The 15,913-nt window shown below is 41.6% G+C and overlaps 1 protein-coding gene across 1 annotated transcript in view; it reads right to left on the bottom strand.

Moving 5' to 3' along the window:
• grin2aa (glutamate receptor, ionotropic, N-methyl D-aspartate 2A, a) overlaps positions 1-15,913 on the bottom strand; it is a 136,589-nt gene that overhangs the window by 17,004 nt on the left and 103,672 nt on the right. The window contains 5 exon segments of the mRNA XM_018672845.2: positions 4,783-5,012; positions 5,132-5,257; positions 6,328-6,481; positions 7,764-7,935; positions 11,829-12,031. Coding sequence (XP_018528361.1) covers positions 4,783-5,012; positions 5,132-5,257; positions 6,328-6,481; positions 7,764-7,935; positions 11,829-12,031 — 885 coding nt within the window.

The raw sequence follows: 15,913 nt of genomic DNA, 5'->3' as shown, positions 1-15,913 counted from the left end.
TTTTGCTTTGCTTTCACACAACACAGTAGTAACTCAGAGGCAGCACATGGGGGATTTTATTTGCATAATATTAGCATTGGTATTCTATTGGTTGTCTGTTACACAGCTGTAAAAATCATCAGATACAAATGTATCTACATAATTTATATGTAAATATTTACATATATTTATGCGTACTGTACACACACATGTGCATATCTATTGTGTAATCAGGTCAGGGTGAGAGTGTGTTGATAAGTCAGACTCTACTGTGCATGTGCATGTGTTAGTGGTGATGTCACGTAGTGTGTGTGTCAGCATCACAAGCGATGGCCCTCAGGAGACAGTCTCTCCTCACGCAGTCCATCCTATTGTTTCTCTCTCCTCCCTCATCTTTCCTTTCTTCATAGCTCTTCTAACATGGGACAGCAGCTTTAGGGTCAGAACGGGGCACATGTGAAATGGAGGAGGGGGCATCACTGGTTTGAATCTCCAGGCCTACTGGGGAAATGCAGATTGGGAAAGCGCTCTTCTCTTGCTAGATAATTACCAGTGAAGGGCTTTTGAGAACTGCACCAGCTGCTACTGATGAAAGCTTGATGTGGAGATGATGAGAAAATGAAAGAGCAGAGGCAGAAGAGGGTTTGTGCCTTAGAAAGGTGGAAATAAGAGTACTCATTGTACTGTGATGTGATCAGAGCCAACAGCATCACACACTCATGAAAACTAGAGTGGATATTAAGATTTTGTTCACAAATAATGTAAATTAATTCCCAACTTTTTCTAACAAGATATCCTGTTTTTTCCTCACATTTTCAAGAACATAAAGAGGGCTTCAGATGGAAAACACAAACATGTAGATGCCAATATATAAGTCTAGCAAACCTCTTTGGTTGTCATGTGAGCTGAAGTGGGATTGCATTGCCATAAGGTTTGGCAGTGTCTCCCTGGTATGTATATTTACCTCAGCTCATCCAACTGCCTCTCCAAATATTTACCCTCCTCTGTTTTCCTCTCTTGTTTTGTCCCATATTTCTTTTGTTACCCCTCCTCCTCCTTAGCTCTGCTCTTCTCCTCGAACCCGTTCTATCTCCTTATTATGCAAGTTCTGCTGTTGTATAAGCAAAGGAGTCCCTTTTTTCTGTGCCTTTGTCTCTGTTATGTGTGTGTATGCGTGTGTGTGAGTTGGGGTGTCCTGCTCCCTGCCTATCCATCTCCCTCACATACCACTCCGTTTTTCTACATATACTGTGTACATATATATCTGTCTTAAATCAGGCATTGTGGAGGACCTTGTGAGTGATTTCTTTTATTATTGTTTTGGTGCTAAGCAGTATTGTGCTGTCACTGCAAAGTGTTGACTTGTCACCTTGTATGCTTTGTCCTTTAACTGTTGTTTCATTTGGATTTTTCTTTGTATCTACAGAGACCTTGAAGCCATTTTCTGAATTTGAAAACCTGTTTAAGAGCTGATCTTTAAAAGCAATCCAAATATTGCTCCGAATGTTGTGGTGGCAATGCATTCTTCAGCATGTTTGCATGCGTTCAGACAGGTGCATCTGCTCTCAAGGGCAACTGCAGCCAAGAGTGTTTGTGATTGATTTTATGTAATTACTGGTGCCATCAATCACACTGCAGAGAGAATATGCATTTACTGTTTAAAGCTCACGTCCATGTCATGCTTTACAGAAAGATACTAATAAAGACAACATACTGTAGATCAATGGTTAAAGTCAACAATCCTAATAGGAAGTTGAGAGAAGATTCAGCTTTAAGCATATAGCTACTCATTATGTTAATATATTTTTATTAACAGAAAAATCTAAAACAAAACACATGTCCCCCTGCCTAAGAAAGCAGCCTAAAAATGTTTCATGAGTAGTTCCATTACTAATTGACATTTGCACTTAATATTTTTTTGTCTGGGAGGAATCTTGGCACATTTTTAGTGATAAAAAAAAACCCAGAATTTAAAGGTGCTATATGTACGTTTTTGCTATTTCTACATATAGTAGCCAGCTTTAGCATTAATTGATTAATTCCTTTACTTGCCATGAGCGATCACCAGCAGTGGAAACCAACATCAGTGTTAACTCTTGTGTTGCTTCTATCACTTTTTGCCTCTACTGAAGTTAGCGTGCTAACCAGCTAGCTCTGGCCCGCTGCCATCTCGTAATGCCACACAGTGAGTCACTGTGGGATCCAGTCTGCCCTCAGTCCAACATGAGAGGATAGGGAAGTAGCGCTGTCCAGGGGGTGAATTCAGACCTCTTGCAAACACTATGGCTGAAGCTATTGGTAAGTAAATAACTGTTAATGCTAATGTTGATGTACTGCTGTATTTATAACGGGACCAGCAGAACTCAAGAGGTTTCCATCTATTTCTATCTGGAATTTGTGTGCCAGATTCTTTTAAATTGATGCAAGTGGGAAGTTCCAAAACCTGCTTACTTCTGTTATTATGTCACTACAACAAATTGCTACAGCCCCAGCACAGCACTTGTTTGCAGAAATTTGAATTCTTAAAGTCTGTGCACTAAACACAAGCTCTGCTATCAGCGGTTGAGAAAGCAGAACAGCATGTCCTCTTTAACAAGCAGAAGAAAATAAGGTGGTGTTGTAAAGACAAATCTGGGGTGTCTGTATAGCCTAAAACACCACAGAACTCTTAACTGACTGGCCTTCACTTGTGCATGAGACAGCCTGCTTGGGAGGTAGCTCAGTACACATTCACTATTCCCTCTTCATAAAACATTAAAACAAATGAGTTTTGTTAGTGTAGTTAGTGCAGTTAGAGTATCATTTTAGGAGAATCACATTTTAACCAATTTGTTTAATTGTACATCTCCGGTGGCACACAACACTGTTGTATTTGTTTGTTTGTAACATAAAAAAGGTTGCCGAGTGTGAAGCAAGCTTTCTGAATCACCACCCATATTACATATTTTGTTAGTACTTCAAAAAGGTCAGATGAGGTGTCTGTAGCTCAGTTAGTAGATCTGGAAGGCTGTTTATGGCAGCACTGGTGGCTCCTCCAATCCATATGTGGAAGTTTTTTTCTTGACCAAGAAAAATGCTGGAAATACACAGTGAGTTGCTTTAGGAAAAAGCATCTGCAGAGTGTAATGTAATGTAATGTTTCCACGGTTGGAGAGGCAACCAAACCAGTTAGTGTTTTTCAAGTGGGACCAAAGTCGCACGCTGTACACTATATGGAAACAGTACAAAATGACAGAGCACTTAAGTCAGTGCAATATTTTTCTCAAGTTTAGTGTGACCAACCCAGGGCTACAACTAAAAATACTGGCCTCACATTTAGGTGATTAGAAACACAGCTCCAGTGGGATGACCAAGTTTCTCTGTGTCTGCAAGATGTGAAAGTGTTTGCTAATACGTTACTTAAAAGAACCTGATAAGCTGATACAGCCTGAGGCTTCTTTGTGCAGCCTTTCAGCCCCCTAGTGGTCCAAAACTGGTTAAAGCAGTTTTGATGAATAATCACTGACAGGGATCTCATTGGGGAATTTTCTTCATCATTTTGCTGGTCACAGTTGTCACGATGCCCGGCCTCGCTCAGCATATCTGTCTGAACGGCCATTTACCCTTTCTGTCCAGTTCCTTTCTTCCCTGACCCTCTCTGTCTTTCCGTATCTCTTTCGCTTTCTCCCTCTTCGTGCCATTCCTTTCTCCCTACCTCAGCCGTCAACCTGGCCCATATCTGTCCGCCTGTTGTCTTGTAACATCTTGGCCTCTCGCTATTCCTCAGTCACCCTCCTGCCAGTTGCAGTACCCCTTCTTCCCTCCCTCCCTCTCTCCTTCTGGATGTTGTCAAAACTCTCTACATCATTCTCAAATGCTCTCTCCTTGGTAGCATCTCTCCATATATTTGTCCCTCTCTCCACAGGAACTCTCTACCCTTTTGCCTTGATTTTCCTTTCTATTTCTCTACATTTGGACTGACCTTTTCTTTTGATATTTTAGCCTGTTGTCCTCCTCCTTGACCTCCTTCTCCTTTTCTACATTACTTTTCTTATCTTTCCTTTTGTATGTATAGACTCTATCACTTCATGGCATATTATCATATTTGTACACTATAAGGCAAATTTTTGTAGAAGAATTACATTTTGCAACCAGAAAACATTTAGATACTTGTGTGGATATGTGTGGGATATTTAACTCCAAATGAAAAAATCTAATTATTCACAGCATACATGCCCACTCTGGATGGCTTGAGCATTTAAATCCAAACACTATTCCAAATACTTGCATTGTGGATCCAAATGTCTAAGGAATTTCTTATGTTTAATGGATTTTAGTGGATTATCTACACTATGCCAGATGTTACCGGTGAGACTGTAATTACAGGCACTTGAATTAATCAAATGATAGGTATTAACTGTTATCATGCATATACAGCATTTATTCCATACACAACACATTCACACTTCTCACTGCTGTTGCAGCAGATGTATACTTGGTTTCTAAAATGGCCACTAAAAAGCTTCAGGGTCCACTTTGTTACTTTTTGAGTAAAATGGACTGGAAAACACTAAAGAGTTACTAAGACTGTTAAACTTGGAAGTTTGAGCCACTGAGTTTTATAAGAGTTTTAAAAATGAGAAAAGCCTGGGAGGTAATTGGAATATATCTGTGACGAAATTCCAGGGCTGCAAACGAAATGGTGTGAAAATTGTCTCTTTTTTGTCCTATTCTTTTCCAAGCTAACATCTCAACTACCAACACTCAAACCACCATCCAGCCAGTCGAGTCAACACACCACCTCTCTCATTAGCCCGCCATTACCTTGTTGTCAGAAAGCCCCGTGACTTGGTCGACAAACTCCTCCTGGATCATGAAGGCAGCCAGGTTGGCAGTGTAGGAAGCCAGAAAGATGACAGCGAAGAAGGCCCAGACAGACACTATGAACTTACTGGTGGTTCCTTTTGGGTTTTGCACTGGCACAGAGTTATTGAAGACCAGACCCCACAGCAGCCACACGGCCTTGCCCATGGTGAAGGAAGGGCCATGGGGGTCTGAGAGAGAGAGGACATGGGAGAGAATGACACATGGTTTAGAAAACAATTACTAAAAAAAGAAGACATGGCATATCTTGAATGCAGCCTGTTTTCCATATGTGTATTGTTATGCTCACCTTTTCCCTGTGCCAGGTTTCTGTTAAAGCCAAGGGGACTTATATATTCAAACATGAAGACAGCCATTGCAGTCACCAGTAGGAGCATCACAAACATCATCACCCACACTGATGCACTGAATGGCTCTGAAAGAGAGAGAAAAATAAGTGGACAGTATTAGCACATGTTGGATTAAATTTTTATATCTTACACATCACTTTTTTTCTGATTTCTGCCCACTGCCTTACTGTCTTTCCATGAACTGAATGAATAAATCAATCATGTATAGACACCCACACCCACACTAGAGAAAGAACTGCATGGATAACAAGCTGACTCCTGCATGTTCACATAGCCCCTACACACACACCTCTCACACACACACACACTTGCATATACACAGGCACACCTCCCATTTGACAGTGTGAGGAGGTGTACAGTATAGGAAGCCCTGGTGTCAGCACTCCTGTCCTCCCTCTGAGCTCACAACACTACTGCAGAGATTAAACTCTGCTCTAATGTATGGGAGAGCACTGCTGGCACAAGGCTGTGCACTGTGTGTGTCCAAGTATATATATGTGTGTGTGTGTGCTGGCAAGCAGCCATTATGGGGTTTTCCTGCTAAGCCCTTATAATTGCCACTTTCACAGCAGTAACTGCATGCTGCATACGTGTCAGTGTGTGTACCTGTGTGTGTGTCTTTGTGCCTGTGTGTGCTGGTATATGCATGAGTTTCTCTCTGCACTTCTATGCAGTCACGCAGGCTGTTATTGTTCGTGCCTGTGTGTGTGTGTGTGTGTGTGTGTGTGTGTGTGTGTGTGTGTGTGCCTCTGAGTTTGTGGTTGCTTATATGTGGATCTTGTGGATGCTGATGCTGAAGTGCTGTGCATCAAGTGAACGTGACTGAGCAGACATAACAGGGATATCCGTGGTCACAGAGGTTAAAATCCTGTGTGTTAAGTCCCTCTCAGGTAAGTGAGAGTCATTGTGGCAGGAAGTAAGAGTTGAGCTAAATCCCTCAGATGAAAGAGCAAGTATTGACAGCTGTGTAACGGAACTGAATTGTGTTGTCATCCCTGTGTCTCAGGAAACACACATACACCCAAAACAAATTCCCATCTACACTCGTACAAACTGAAAAAGCAAACAAGACACATCTTCCTCTCCCTGTCTCCTGGGTCCAACAACAAAGCAAGAGTTATTCGGCGACAGTTACCGAGGAAGGCTGACGGGGAGACAGTTCCATTGCTACGGGAGACCATGACGCTGATCCCGGTTTCCACGAACGGGACGGAGAAATCGATGACCTCAGAACGCTCCTCATTGATCGTCAGAGATCCGACGGCCATGACGGCTTTCTTATAGACCACCTTTCAGGGGAGGATGAGAGGGACGAACGTGGGGATAAAGGGAGGGAAGGAGGATGGAAGAATGAGGAGGGTGAGTGATTAGGCATGAAGGAAGAGAGGGGAACGAGGACAGGGAAAAGGGGGGAGATGGATGTTCAGAAGGAGGAGAAAGACATGAGGGGAATGAGAGGGAAGCAAGGCAAAGAAGAAAATTGACATTATATTCTTCAATCACTGAGGCATTCACTGTGGTTTTCCACAAGAAAGGCAGTCAAATGCAACAAACAATCAATATAATCATCATCATTTTGAAAGAAACAACTGCCTGATGAAGCTACACTACACTCATTACTGTGTTTGTTCAAATCTCAGTTCAGTTTTTAGTGACTTGATACAGAGAGCAGGCAGATAAGCAGCTGTACACCCTGAGAACTACGGGAGAAGCAAGGATAATAATGATAAAATCCCCATGTTTAGTTACTTGCCTCAGTAGTCTAACTCCATGCAGTCTCTGCAAATGAATCTTTCTTGATAATACAGTAAAAAATAAAACAAAAATAAATGCAAAAACTTGCCAAATCCATGCACCGGAACATTAATAAGACTTTAAATATCAGATTGAATCTTAGTCAATATAATCAATATGCGAGTGGGCGTCACTGCTAAATAAGATGAATGCCAGATGAACTTCAACTGAGTGAATAAAGTGAGCCATAAAAAATATAGACAGCTATAAAGTTTACAGTCTTAAAATGAACTCTGGGACTTTACCTTCAAGTTGAAGCTGGTAATTAAAGCTATGCAAAAGAGTTCTGCAGGAGTAGCTGAGATTTGTTTACTTTCTGAGCATTTACAGTTGGCCTCATGGCTGATGTTTTTTTTTTTTTTCCCCACCCTGTGAAAGTTTTGCAAAGCAAACACTTAAAGCTTCTTTTGGAACATAAGGAGCAGGAATATCCTGTCATACACACATCTCTAATGTCTTCTCAGCCTTTGGCTTGTATTGCTCAACTCAATTGTCAAACTGAGAGTGAAGACTGATCAGTACTACTACTCATCATTTATGACATGAAAAAAAGTAGTCAAAAGTCTAAGTATTTGTTGTGAGAGAGAGAGAGATGCAGAGCAGAGAGAGAGAGAGAGAGAGAGAGAGAGAGAGAGAGAGAGATAACTCTGCCTAGCTACTTCTTTAAAACATGTCATAAAACAAACTTAAGCTCAAATAGGTTCAGCTCAATGCAGAAGCAGAAGCAGAAGCACACACACACACACACACACACACATTCAGACATGTTCATCTTACCTCTCCCACCATCCCATTCCAGACATTGTTGATCTTCTTGCCATGCTTGCCATTGGTTACCAGGTACAGGTCATAGGTGAACTTGACATATTTGGCGATTTTCTTCAGAATATCGATGCAGAAGCCTTTGCAGCACTTCTTGATGTATGTCCCACCAGCCTCAGTTGTGTTGCTACAGAAACACAAACAAGACATACATATCATTAGGTGATGATTTTGAACAGCAGTTGCTTCAACCAGTTTTCATCTTTGGTTAAAGCCCTGTTAGAGAAAGAGAGAAATGTTTGGGAACAAAACGTTTCATACGGTCTGCATTAAACTGAGCGGGCTAATTAGCAGACATACCAAGTCTTTGCATGGAAAAAGACTGACCGTGTAAATCAGTTCAAACTTTTCTATTCATCTTGATAAACCTTGTTTGACTTCAGAAATGCCAGCCATCTTTCCTTTGGGTTAGAAACAAACAAAACACGATTTGCCTCTCTTTCCATCCTACTTGTTAAATTTATATGAATGCACCAGTGAACAAATATCACCCTGGGACTTTTTCACCTTTAAGTTCAGGTCGTTCTTTTCAGAAATGACATCAGAAGACTTGAAAAATATGCTTGTTCCCTCTGTCTCTCTAGAGAAGAGGGTTTATGACGGCACTGCATCTGCAAGCCTTGTACCATCTGTGTGTATGAATTTGAGAGCAGGAGAGTTCAGACAGTGCTCACACACACACACGCACACACACACAAACACAAGAGTGCACATCAACTTTCAGCCACCTGGGACTCTCATTTAACTTTTAGATGTGTGCTAATTAGGAGAAGATAACCTCGCCCTTTAGTTTAACAACAACAGGACACAAACTTGACAGAAAGTGAGTAAAAAAAATTCACACACCCGGACGTGACTCTGCAGTTACCTTCAGAACTGAAACTCTGTCACTTTGGAGGAACTCTGTTGCAGTGGAAAAACATTAGCCATTTTTGCAACTCCTGTGTTACCCTGACTAGTCACCATCGATCTGTCAAATGAATGTCACCCCAAGTGGAATTCTTTCCCGTCTTAAAACTGGAAAGGAATTTCCTCTTTATGGTCTAATAGTTTCACATGACAAAAAAAAGTTCATTTGAAAAAGCCAGGCACTAGCTGATCTGTCAGCAGTTGTGAATGACTTTTTGTGAAACGTTGCGCAATCATCCAGGGTAATTTTCTACAGATATAAGCAGAGATTATCTATAGCAGCTGTCAGAGCTAATTTAAAATGAAATAAATAAGCTAATTTGCATCTAAATGTTCTAACACACATAGCATGTGTCAACAAAATTAGGGCTAATTCATTACCAGTGAAACAATATGGGTTTTGTTGCCTCATCAATTTAAAATAAAGACTTTTGAAATAACTTTGACACTCCCTCTGCGATGCAGTGTGTATTTGTTTAAACCTTGTAGCTCAGCTTTTTTTATGCTGGCCCATAGCTTCCAATTTAGCACAACAGTTATGGTAATACATCCGGTACGATACAGCAGAATAGGTAGATGGACAAAGAGAAGTGCAGAGAGGTTCTTCATGCATGCTATATGTATGACACTCAATAACTTCAGTGAGTCCAAATTAAACCACTGGTTCTCTACACAGAGAAAAAAAAGAAACATGGCTGAGTAAAGCATCTAAGATACTGAAATGATAAAAATGTAGTCATGTTACCGTGATGTAAGTACATGATTAAATGGTACAGGGAGGGGTTGTGGGGCAGGGAATGGTATCTGTGATAATAATAACAGAAACAAGGACAACTAAGTCAACTATCTGGCAGGTTCAGCTGGCGGAGGCAGAGACAGAGCAAGCATATAGGCCAGAACTGTAATAGCTGCATTCATGAACACAGTGTACCCACTTAGGCAGACCATAGCACAGTTCAGCCAGTGAGAGCATGTGATGTTATGGAGGCTGTTTGTGAAGTTGCCAGGCCAACTTGATATAGAAACGCTACAGGGCCCGAGGGGTCTCCAGAGAGGGCAGTGTGGGTATATGTGTGATTCTGTGTGTTAGTGTGAGTATGGCTTGTTCCTAGGCCCAGCCTGGATGAGTGAATTTGTGGTTCTGCATGCATGGATTGTCCTCCACCCCCCACCCCCTCCCTGAATCCAGCCCCTCCACTCCCACTCCTCTTTCTCTGCCTCTTCCCTTCCCTCCATCTATCCCTCTTTCTCCAAATGGACACTATGGATGCTTGAGTGGGAATTGCGCTGTGGGAGGGAGGAAAGCACCCAAATGCATTGGCCTGTGAGTGAGTGGACATGTGGCAACAGAGAGTGTACATGAGCTTGTGTGTTTGTGTTCCTCCTTGGAGATGCTTTATCCTCCGCCCTACTTCACAGTGATTCTGGATGGAAATCTCTGTTGGCCTCTTCCCTGGGACCCTATTACCACTTAATCAGCTCTGTGTGTGTGTGTGCAGCCATGTGTGTATATGTGCAGTAGTTATAGACAGTTACATGTTTGTAATGATAAGAGTAAAACAAGACATGTAGTGTACATGCCAATCTTACTGTAAGCATATCCATGAGCATATGTGTTCCAGTGAAGGAAAATAATATTAAATCATCTGCAAACCAATGACATGCTTTGATTCAGCAGCACACAGTCACTCAGTGACACACACATACACACAGTCTAAGCAACTCTCACTGCGTGTGTGCGTGTGTGTGTGTGTGTGTGTGTGTGTGTGTGTGCACTTCAAGAACATAATATAGGAGGAGGCTAGAAATTTGGGCATTAGAGAAAAAATTGGTGAGGAGGGAAGTAAATTGCTGAGTTCAGCAGTCGCCTCCATTTTCAGGGGGAGGAAAGAAGCTGCTGCATAGATCGCACACTGCACCTCTTGCCATGTTCATGAGAGAAATGAGAAAGAGAGAGAGAGCACACGCAATGCTGAAGAAAATGGATAATGTCATTTTTATCATGTTCCAATTATCAGATACACTGATGTAAAATGGAATTTAAGTTTTGTAATGCTTTGTCTAATTTTTCAAACACACAAAGTTAATTAGTGGATTGCATTACATGAATACTATTTCTATTTCAGTCAGTGTCAGTATGTTGTACAGTAAGTGTTATAGTCCTGGACTCTTAATATCACTGTATAAGATTTGTAGATTTATTTCATGCTCATACTATGGTTAATTACCTCTTTCATCACGCTGCATTAACATTTTTGGAGGTGACTGTACCTTTGCATTGAATAAGGCTAGTTGTTGACTGCATTTAGCTAAGGTTAAAGTAGCTTCATGCTGAGGGGAGTGGGTGATATTGTAACTGACAAATTGAATAATAAATGGTTTATCATTTCAAACTGATTAAATATCTCTGCTTGTTAGCTTAATCTATATAATCAAGTGTTGTTACAATTTCTTTTCTCTGTACTGTTGATCTGTGCATTTTCTCTGAAGTTATTTTGTGAACAGAGCCATTTCCAAAACAGTTACATTTAGACAGGACCCTCAATTCCATTAGATTTTTTATCAAACCTACCAGAAATATAAGGTAATTTTCAATGAGACTAATAATGCTATGTACAAGCAAGTAACTACACAGTAGGGCTGAATATTGATATATCTAAATATTCAATATTATGAATACTTGTGACATTTTCCATTTCCAACACTAGACTACGTAAAAGTTGAATCACACCTTTCTAGAGACTCTGTTTATAATGAGTGTTTATGTAGTAGCTGTGAACTCAAAAGTTTGTGGTCATGAGAAGGTTGGACAAATACAGTTAACAGTGAGCAGTTAGTTGTTAGCTGTTAGCTACTGGTGGAAAGTTAAACCATAATCAGTCAGCTGCTCTGTTAAACATGAGGATTTATTCACTGTGAGCAGGAAAAACCAATCAATCAAACCAGTCAAACTGACAGCTCTATGGTTCACGCGCTGATGCTAACAGATTAACTGGCTAGTTCCTGTCTTAACTGTGAGCTGCCAGTATTACACTAGCTGAGTGTAAACAATAAATTAAATATTGATTCAGAAATCAGCTAGCTAGATAGATAGATAGATGGGAGACCTACTCTTTGATGTGCTTCCTGCAGGGGACAGAGTTCCTCATGCAGGTACCGGTGAGCCTTTCTACGTCCTCCACAATAACGAAAGGTTTCTCCTCTAAAGTGACAATGGACAGGTGGTTGTCATCAAGCTCAGCATCACCAAAGGAGTTGAAACGTGGCCACACTGGGTACTTAAGTGTCAGGCTGCCATTGTCCAGTTTCCCCATCTGGAAGGAAGGAGAAAAAAAGGTGAAATGATAAATATGCAACTATGTACCTCACTGAGGCTGTTAGGTCACTGAAAACTAGAAAAGTTGAATTTACATTTTAGGTATTTATCCAGTGCTTTATAATTAGTGAGCAGGCTGGGAGTCAGCATCTTCCCAATAACACTTTATGTAACAGTGGCACTGGCTGTTGTCAGAAGAAGACCCACGAACTAACATTGAAAAGACAGTGTCTCTAAATACTTGGCAAGTCTGATGCTCTCAGATCAAATACAAGGAGACAGGGAGCGGAGGGAAAGTTATGTCCACCAGTCAGTGTCCATAACATGGAACCATTTTGAGAAACACAATGTGTTACTTTTCTTTACCTGTCAACTTACTAACTGCTGTAGTCTCTTGCATAATAACTCAAAGCAGACAGGAAGTGGAGATGATTACAAATGCGGACCCATGTCAGCAGTTCCTTTTGCCATTGCCTTTTTGGCACAAAAACATACATATCAGAATACATGTTGCTGACAGACCATAATAAATGTATGACCGCAGGTACAACATAACAGATTAAAAAGCATGATGTGTAGGGATGCATAACAAAATGCACACAGAGGAATATACAGTATGGCGATGAATGCAAACATATATGTGAAAGAGAGAGGGAATGTGGCAGGAATGATAATGCTGTGACGCTGTTAATAATTAAGAAGGTTTTCAGAGCAGTGATGTCACAGATTCCCCTATGGATGCTCTTTATGCACCCACACCTGTCGGTAAATGTATGTATGTGAGCGCGTGTGTGAGTATGCTGGTTACATATGTTTTTGTCAGACAGGGGAGTTGGAGAGAGAGAGAGAGAGAGAGAGAGAGAGAGAGAGAGAGAGAGAGCGAGAGAGAGAGAGACAGCTGCAGCAAGGCTTTGCTCAACTCTCAATTATTAATGTTACAGGAGCCAGAAAATGGCAAAACCTCGCTCTCACTCTTTCAGTCCATTTCAAAAGTCTTACTTTTCAGCAATACATCTGTAGCGTGGAGTGAAGTGGCTGACTACAGCCAAAGTTTTTGTGTGTGTTTCACACACATGCACACACATGTTCATGGGCATAAATGCGATGATTCAGGCCTGGATTTCAAAGCCAGTGACAAATAGGAAAAGCTTAAGATACTACTTTTTTGTTTGTTTTGGGTGTGTGAATAAAATAGAAGAAGCACAAACCATGGACACTTGCAAACACATACAGTTATATAGCCATACTAATCTGTAACCCCTTTGACCCTGGAGCCATGGGACAGTGGTTGTTACCCACACACACACACACACACACACAAACACACATATTTACGCACACGCATGTTGTTGCTTAGCCGGCATGCCTGGCTAAGTCATTAACAGGCGAGCAGAGAGGAGGAAGTGAAATTAGCATTTTAATTGTTTTGCTTTGAGTGGTTTTCTATCCTCTGACAGGGATTAGTCTTCTTTCCGCTCTTAGACGGCACCACTGTCAACAGCTCACTCTGCTGTCGGCTACGTCTCTCAGTGTGTGTGTGTGTGTGTAATGTGTCGAGGTATAGGAGGGGGGCAGAAGGGGTAGGACGGTACACTGAGGTGGCATGTGCACGGTTTCTTGTGTGTCACCTTCACTCTCCAGGGATTGGCCGCATTTGTCTATCTGTCAAACCCCAGCTGATTTGCATTTCACAAGTGAGTGAGTGCAGCTCGTGTATGTGCACACATGCACATATATGTGTGTCTTTTAAAGGCTTTGGGAGGTAAATCAGGAAATGGGATTGGTAATGTAAAAGCGAGGGGGAATTTGCACATAATAAGATAGGACAGAAAAAAGGGAATCTGAAAAAAACAAAACAAAGATGAGTCAGAGAGGAATAGAATAGAAAAGAGTGTGGGTTCAAAACATTTGGATCAAGCTCCACAAGCAGTTTGGAGTCATTTTCTGGTCTTTTTAAGACCCTTAAGCAGCAGTTCCCAGCTGTGTGTGTTATGCTGATATGCATACACCACTGGGGTTTTAACTATATAACTTAATGTGTCATTTTACATGTTGGGAGAGGGGGGAAAAAAATCCCATTTACCTCAATTTTTCTAGAAGAACAGTATTTTGTTTTACTGACTGCTGATCCTATAATTATCTAATTTGTTTGGTTTCACTACTATCTACTATTTACAGCACTGACATGTACATAAGCAAGATGTCCAACTTAGGTCTGAAGACACAACTCAAATCTGACCCATTCAATCATTACTATAGGCTTTTGAGGTGTGTCCGCAATCTGGTTGGACGAGTCAATAAATTCTGAGGAGAGATAAATGTTCTACTCAGAAGATGGTTAAAAAAGGAGAGGGAAAAGTGGTGGAGGAGAAGGAGGAGGGCGAAGAAGAAGAAGCTGACTTCAGCAGCTCTTCTGATTTCCTGTCCTCCTGTTCTCCTCTTCCCTCTTCCTCTGCTTCCCCCTTCTCTCTAATTAAAGAAAGAGGGGTTATAAATTAATGCCCAGAGAGGAGAGAGGATTCTCTCTATCGACCGGCCAGGCCATAGAAAGCTGAATCTCCCTATATGAAATACCAGATATTACACACACACAATACACAGAGAAGTGGTGTGTGTGTGTGTGTGCGTGTAATGTGGCAGCGGGGCCAGTGGGAGGTTACGATGATAGGGCCTGTGGGATTACTGCATTATAACATCCCATGGCGGCAATCCTATCGCATCATCACCCTGCGATGGATTTAGAGCCACTTGGCGATGAGATGACACTCTGCCCCAGAAGAGCTGTGTTTTGTTTCATCTACTGCTCTTTCTTTTGTCACCTCAAACGTGCCCTCCTTTCCTCTCTTCTCTCTGTTTTTCCTCCTATTCTTTCTTTATCTTCATTTTAAAAGGCCTTGCTCTTTGAACCTGCATGTCTCTGTCTGTCTCTCTCTCTCTCTCTCACACACACACACACACACACACACACACACACACACACACACACACACACACACACACACACACACACACACACAAGGGCTATAAACCAGCACCGGGCTGAACAAGTGAGAGAGAATGATGAGAAAGAATAAAGGAAAACAAGGGTCAGGGCTCTCACACTGAGCACCTTTTCTATGCCAGTCTCACTGGGAGAGTTATCGCTGTGGCAAGTTGCATTATGGGAGAATGAGTTCCTAATAGCGTGGAGAAACCCATTCAGTCATAAAACAGTATCTGTCACTCCTGTCAGACAAAATTATGTCGGTAAAATGGATTCTGCTCTCCCTCTCCTACGCTTGCTCTGTTGTGAATGTGTGTGTTTGTGTGTGTCTGCGTGCATGTGAGTATGCACGTGCATGTGCGTGTGTGTGTCTGTACACAACAAGGGCAGAGAGAAAGAAGATGACAGAGAGGAAGAGCAAGAGAAAACTGCATCCTTGGATTCAGACATCTTTCCTTAAAGTGAAGCGCTTTCATTAAGATTCAGAGAACAGTGATGCCTGGATTGAAAATGCATGCGTGTGTTTGTGCGTCAGTTTGGAAGTGTGTGTGTGTGTGTGTGTGTGTGTGTGTGTATGCATGTGGGCTTTTGTGTGTGTCTGCTCTCCATATTGTGATTCTCCAAGCACAAATCCCATGCTGTCTGTAATAATTATTTTGTGAACTGGCTGCTAACACTGCAGCAGTTCCTGAAGCAATTTACACACTCCATCTACTCAGCAGGAATAAAACATAACATCCTGGTTCTGATCGGTAAATACACTTTTCTCATTCAGTCAGTGAAGTTGTACTGTAACTCTGAATACAGTAAGAAGATTCATCATCATTTCTGCCCTGTCACTGATTATGGGGCTGTCTATTTTCACAAAGTTTCTCCAACTGTGACATGGTGTTGTGT

The sequence above is a fragment of the Lates calcarifer genome, linkage group LG11, assembly GCF_001640805.2.
Source record: "Lates calcarifer isolate ASB-BC8 linkage group LG11, TLL_Latcal_v3, whole genome shotgun sequence".
Classification (NCBI taxonomy): domain Eukaryota; kingdom Metazoa; phylum Chordata; class Actinopteri; family Centropomidae; genus Lates; species Lates calcarifer.
Note: the sequence above shows the minus strand (reverse complement) of the source record. Positions and strands in the feature narration are given on the sequence as shown.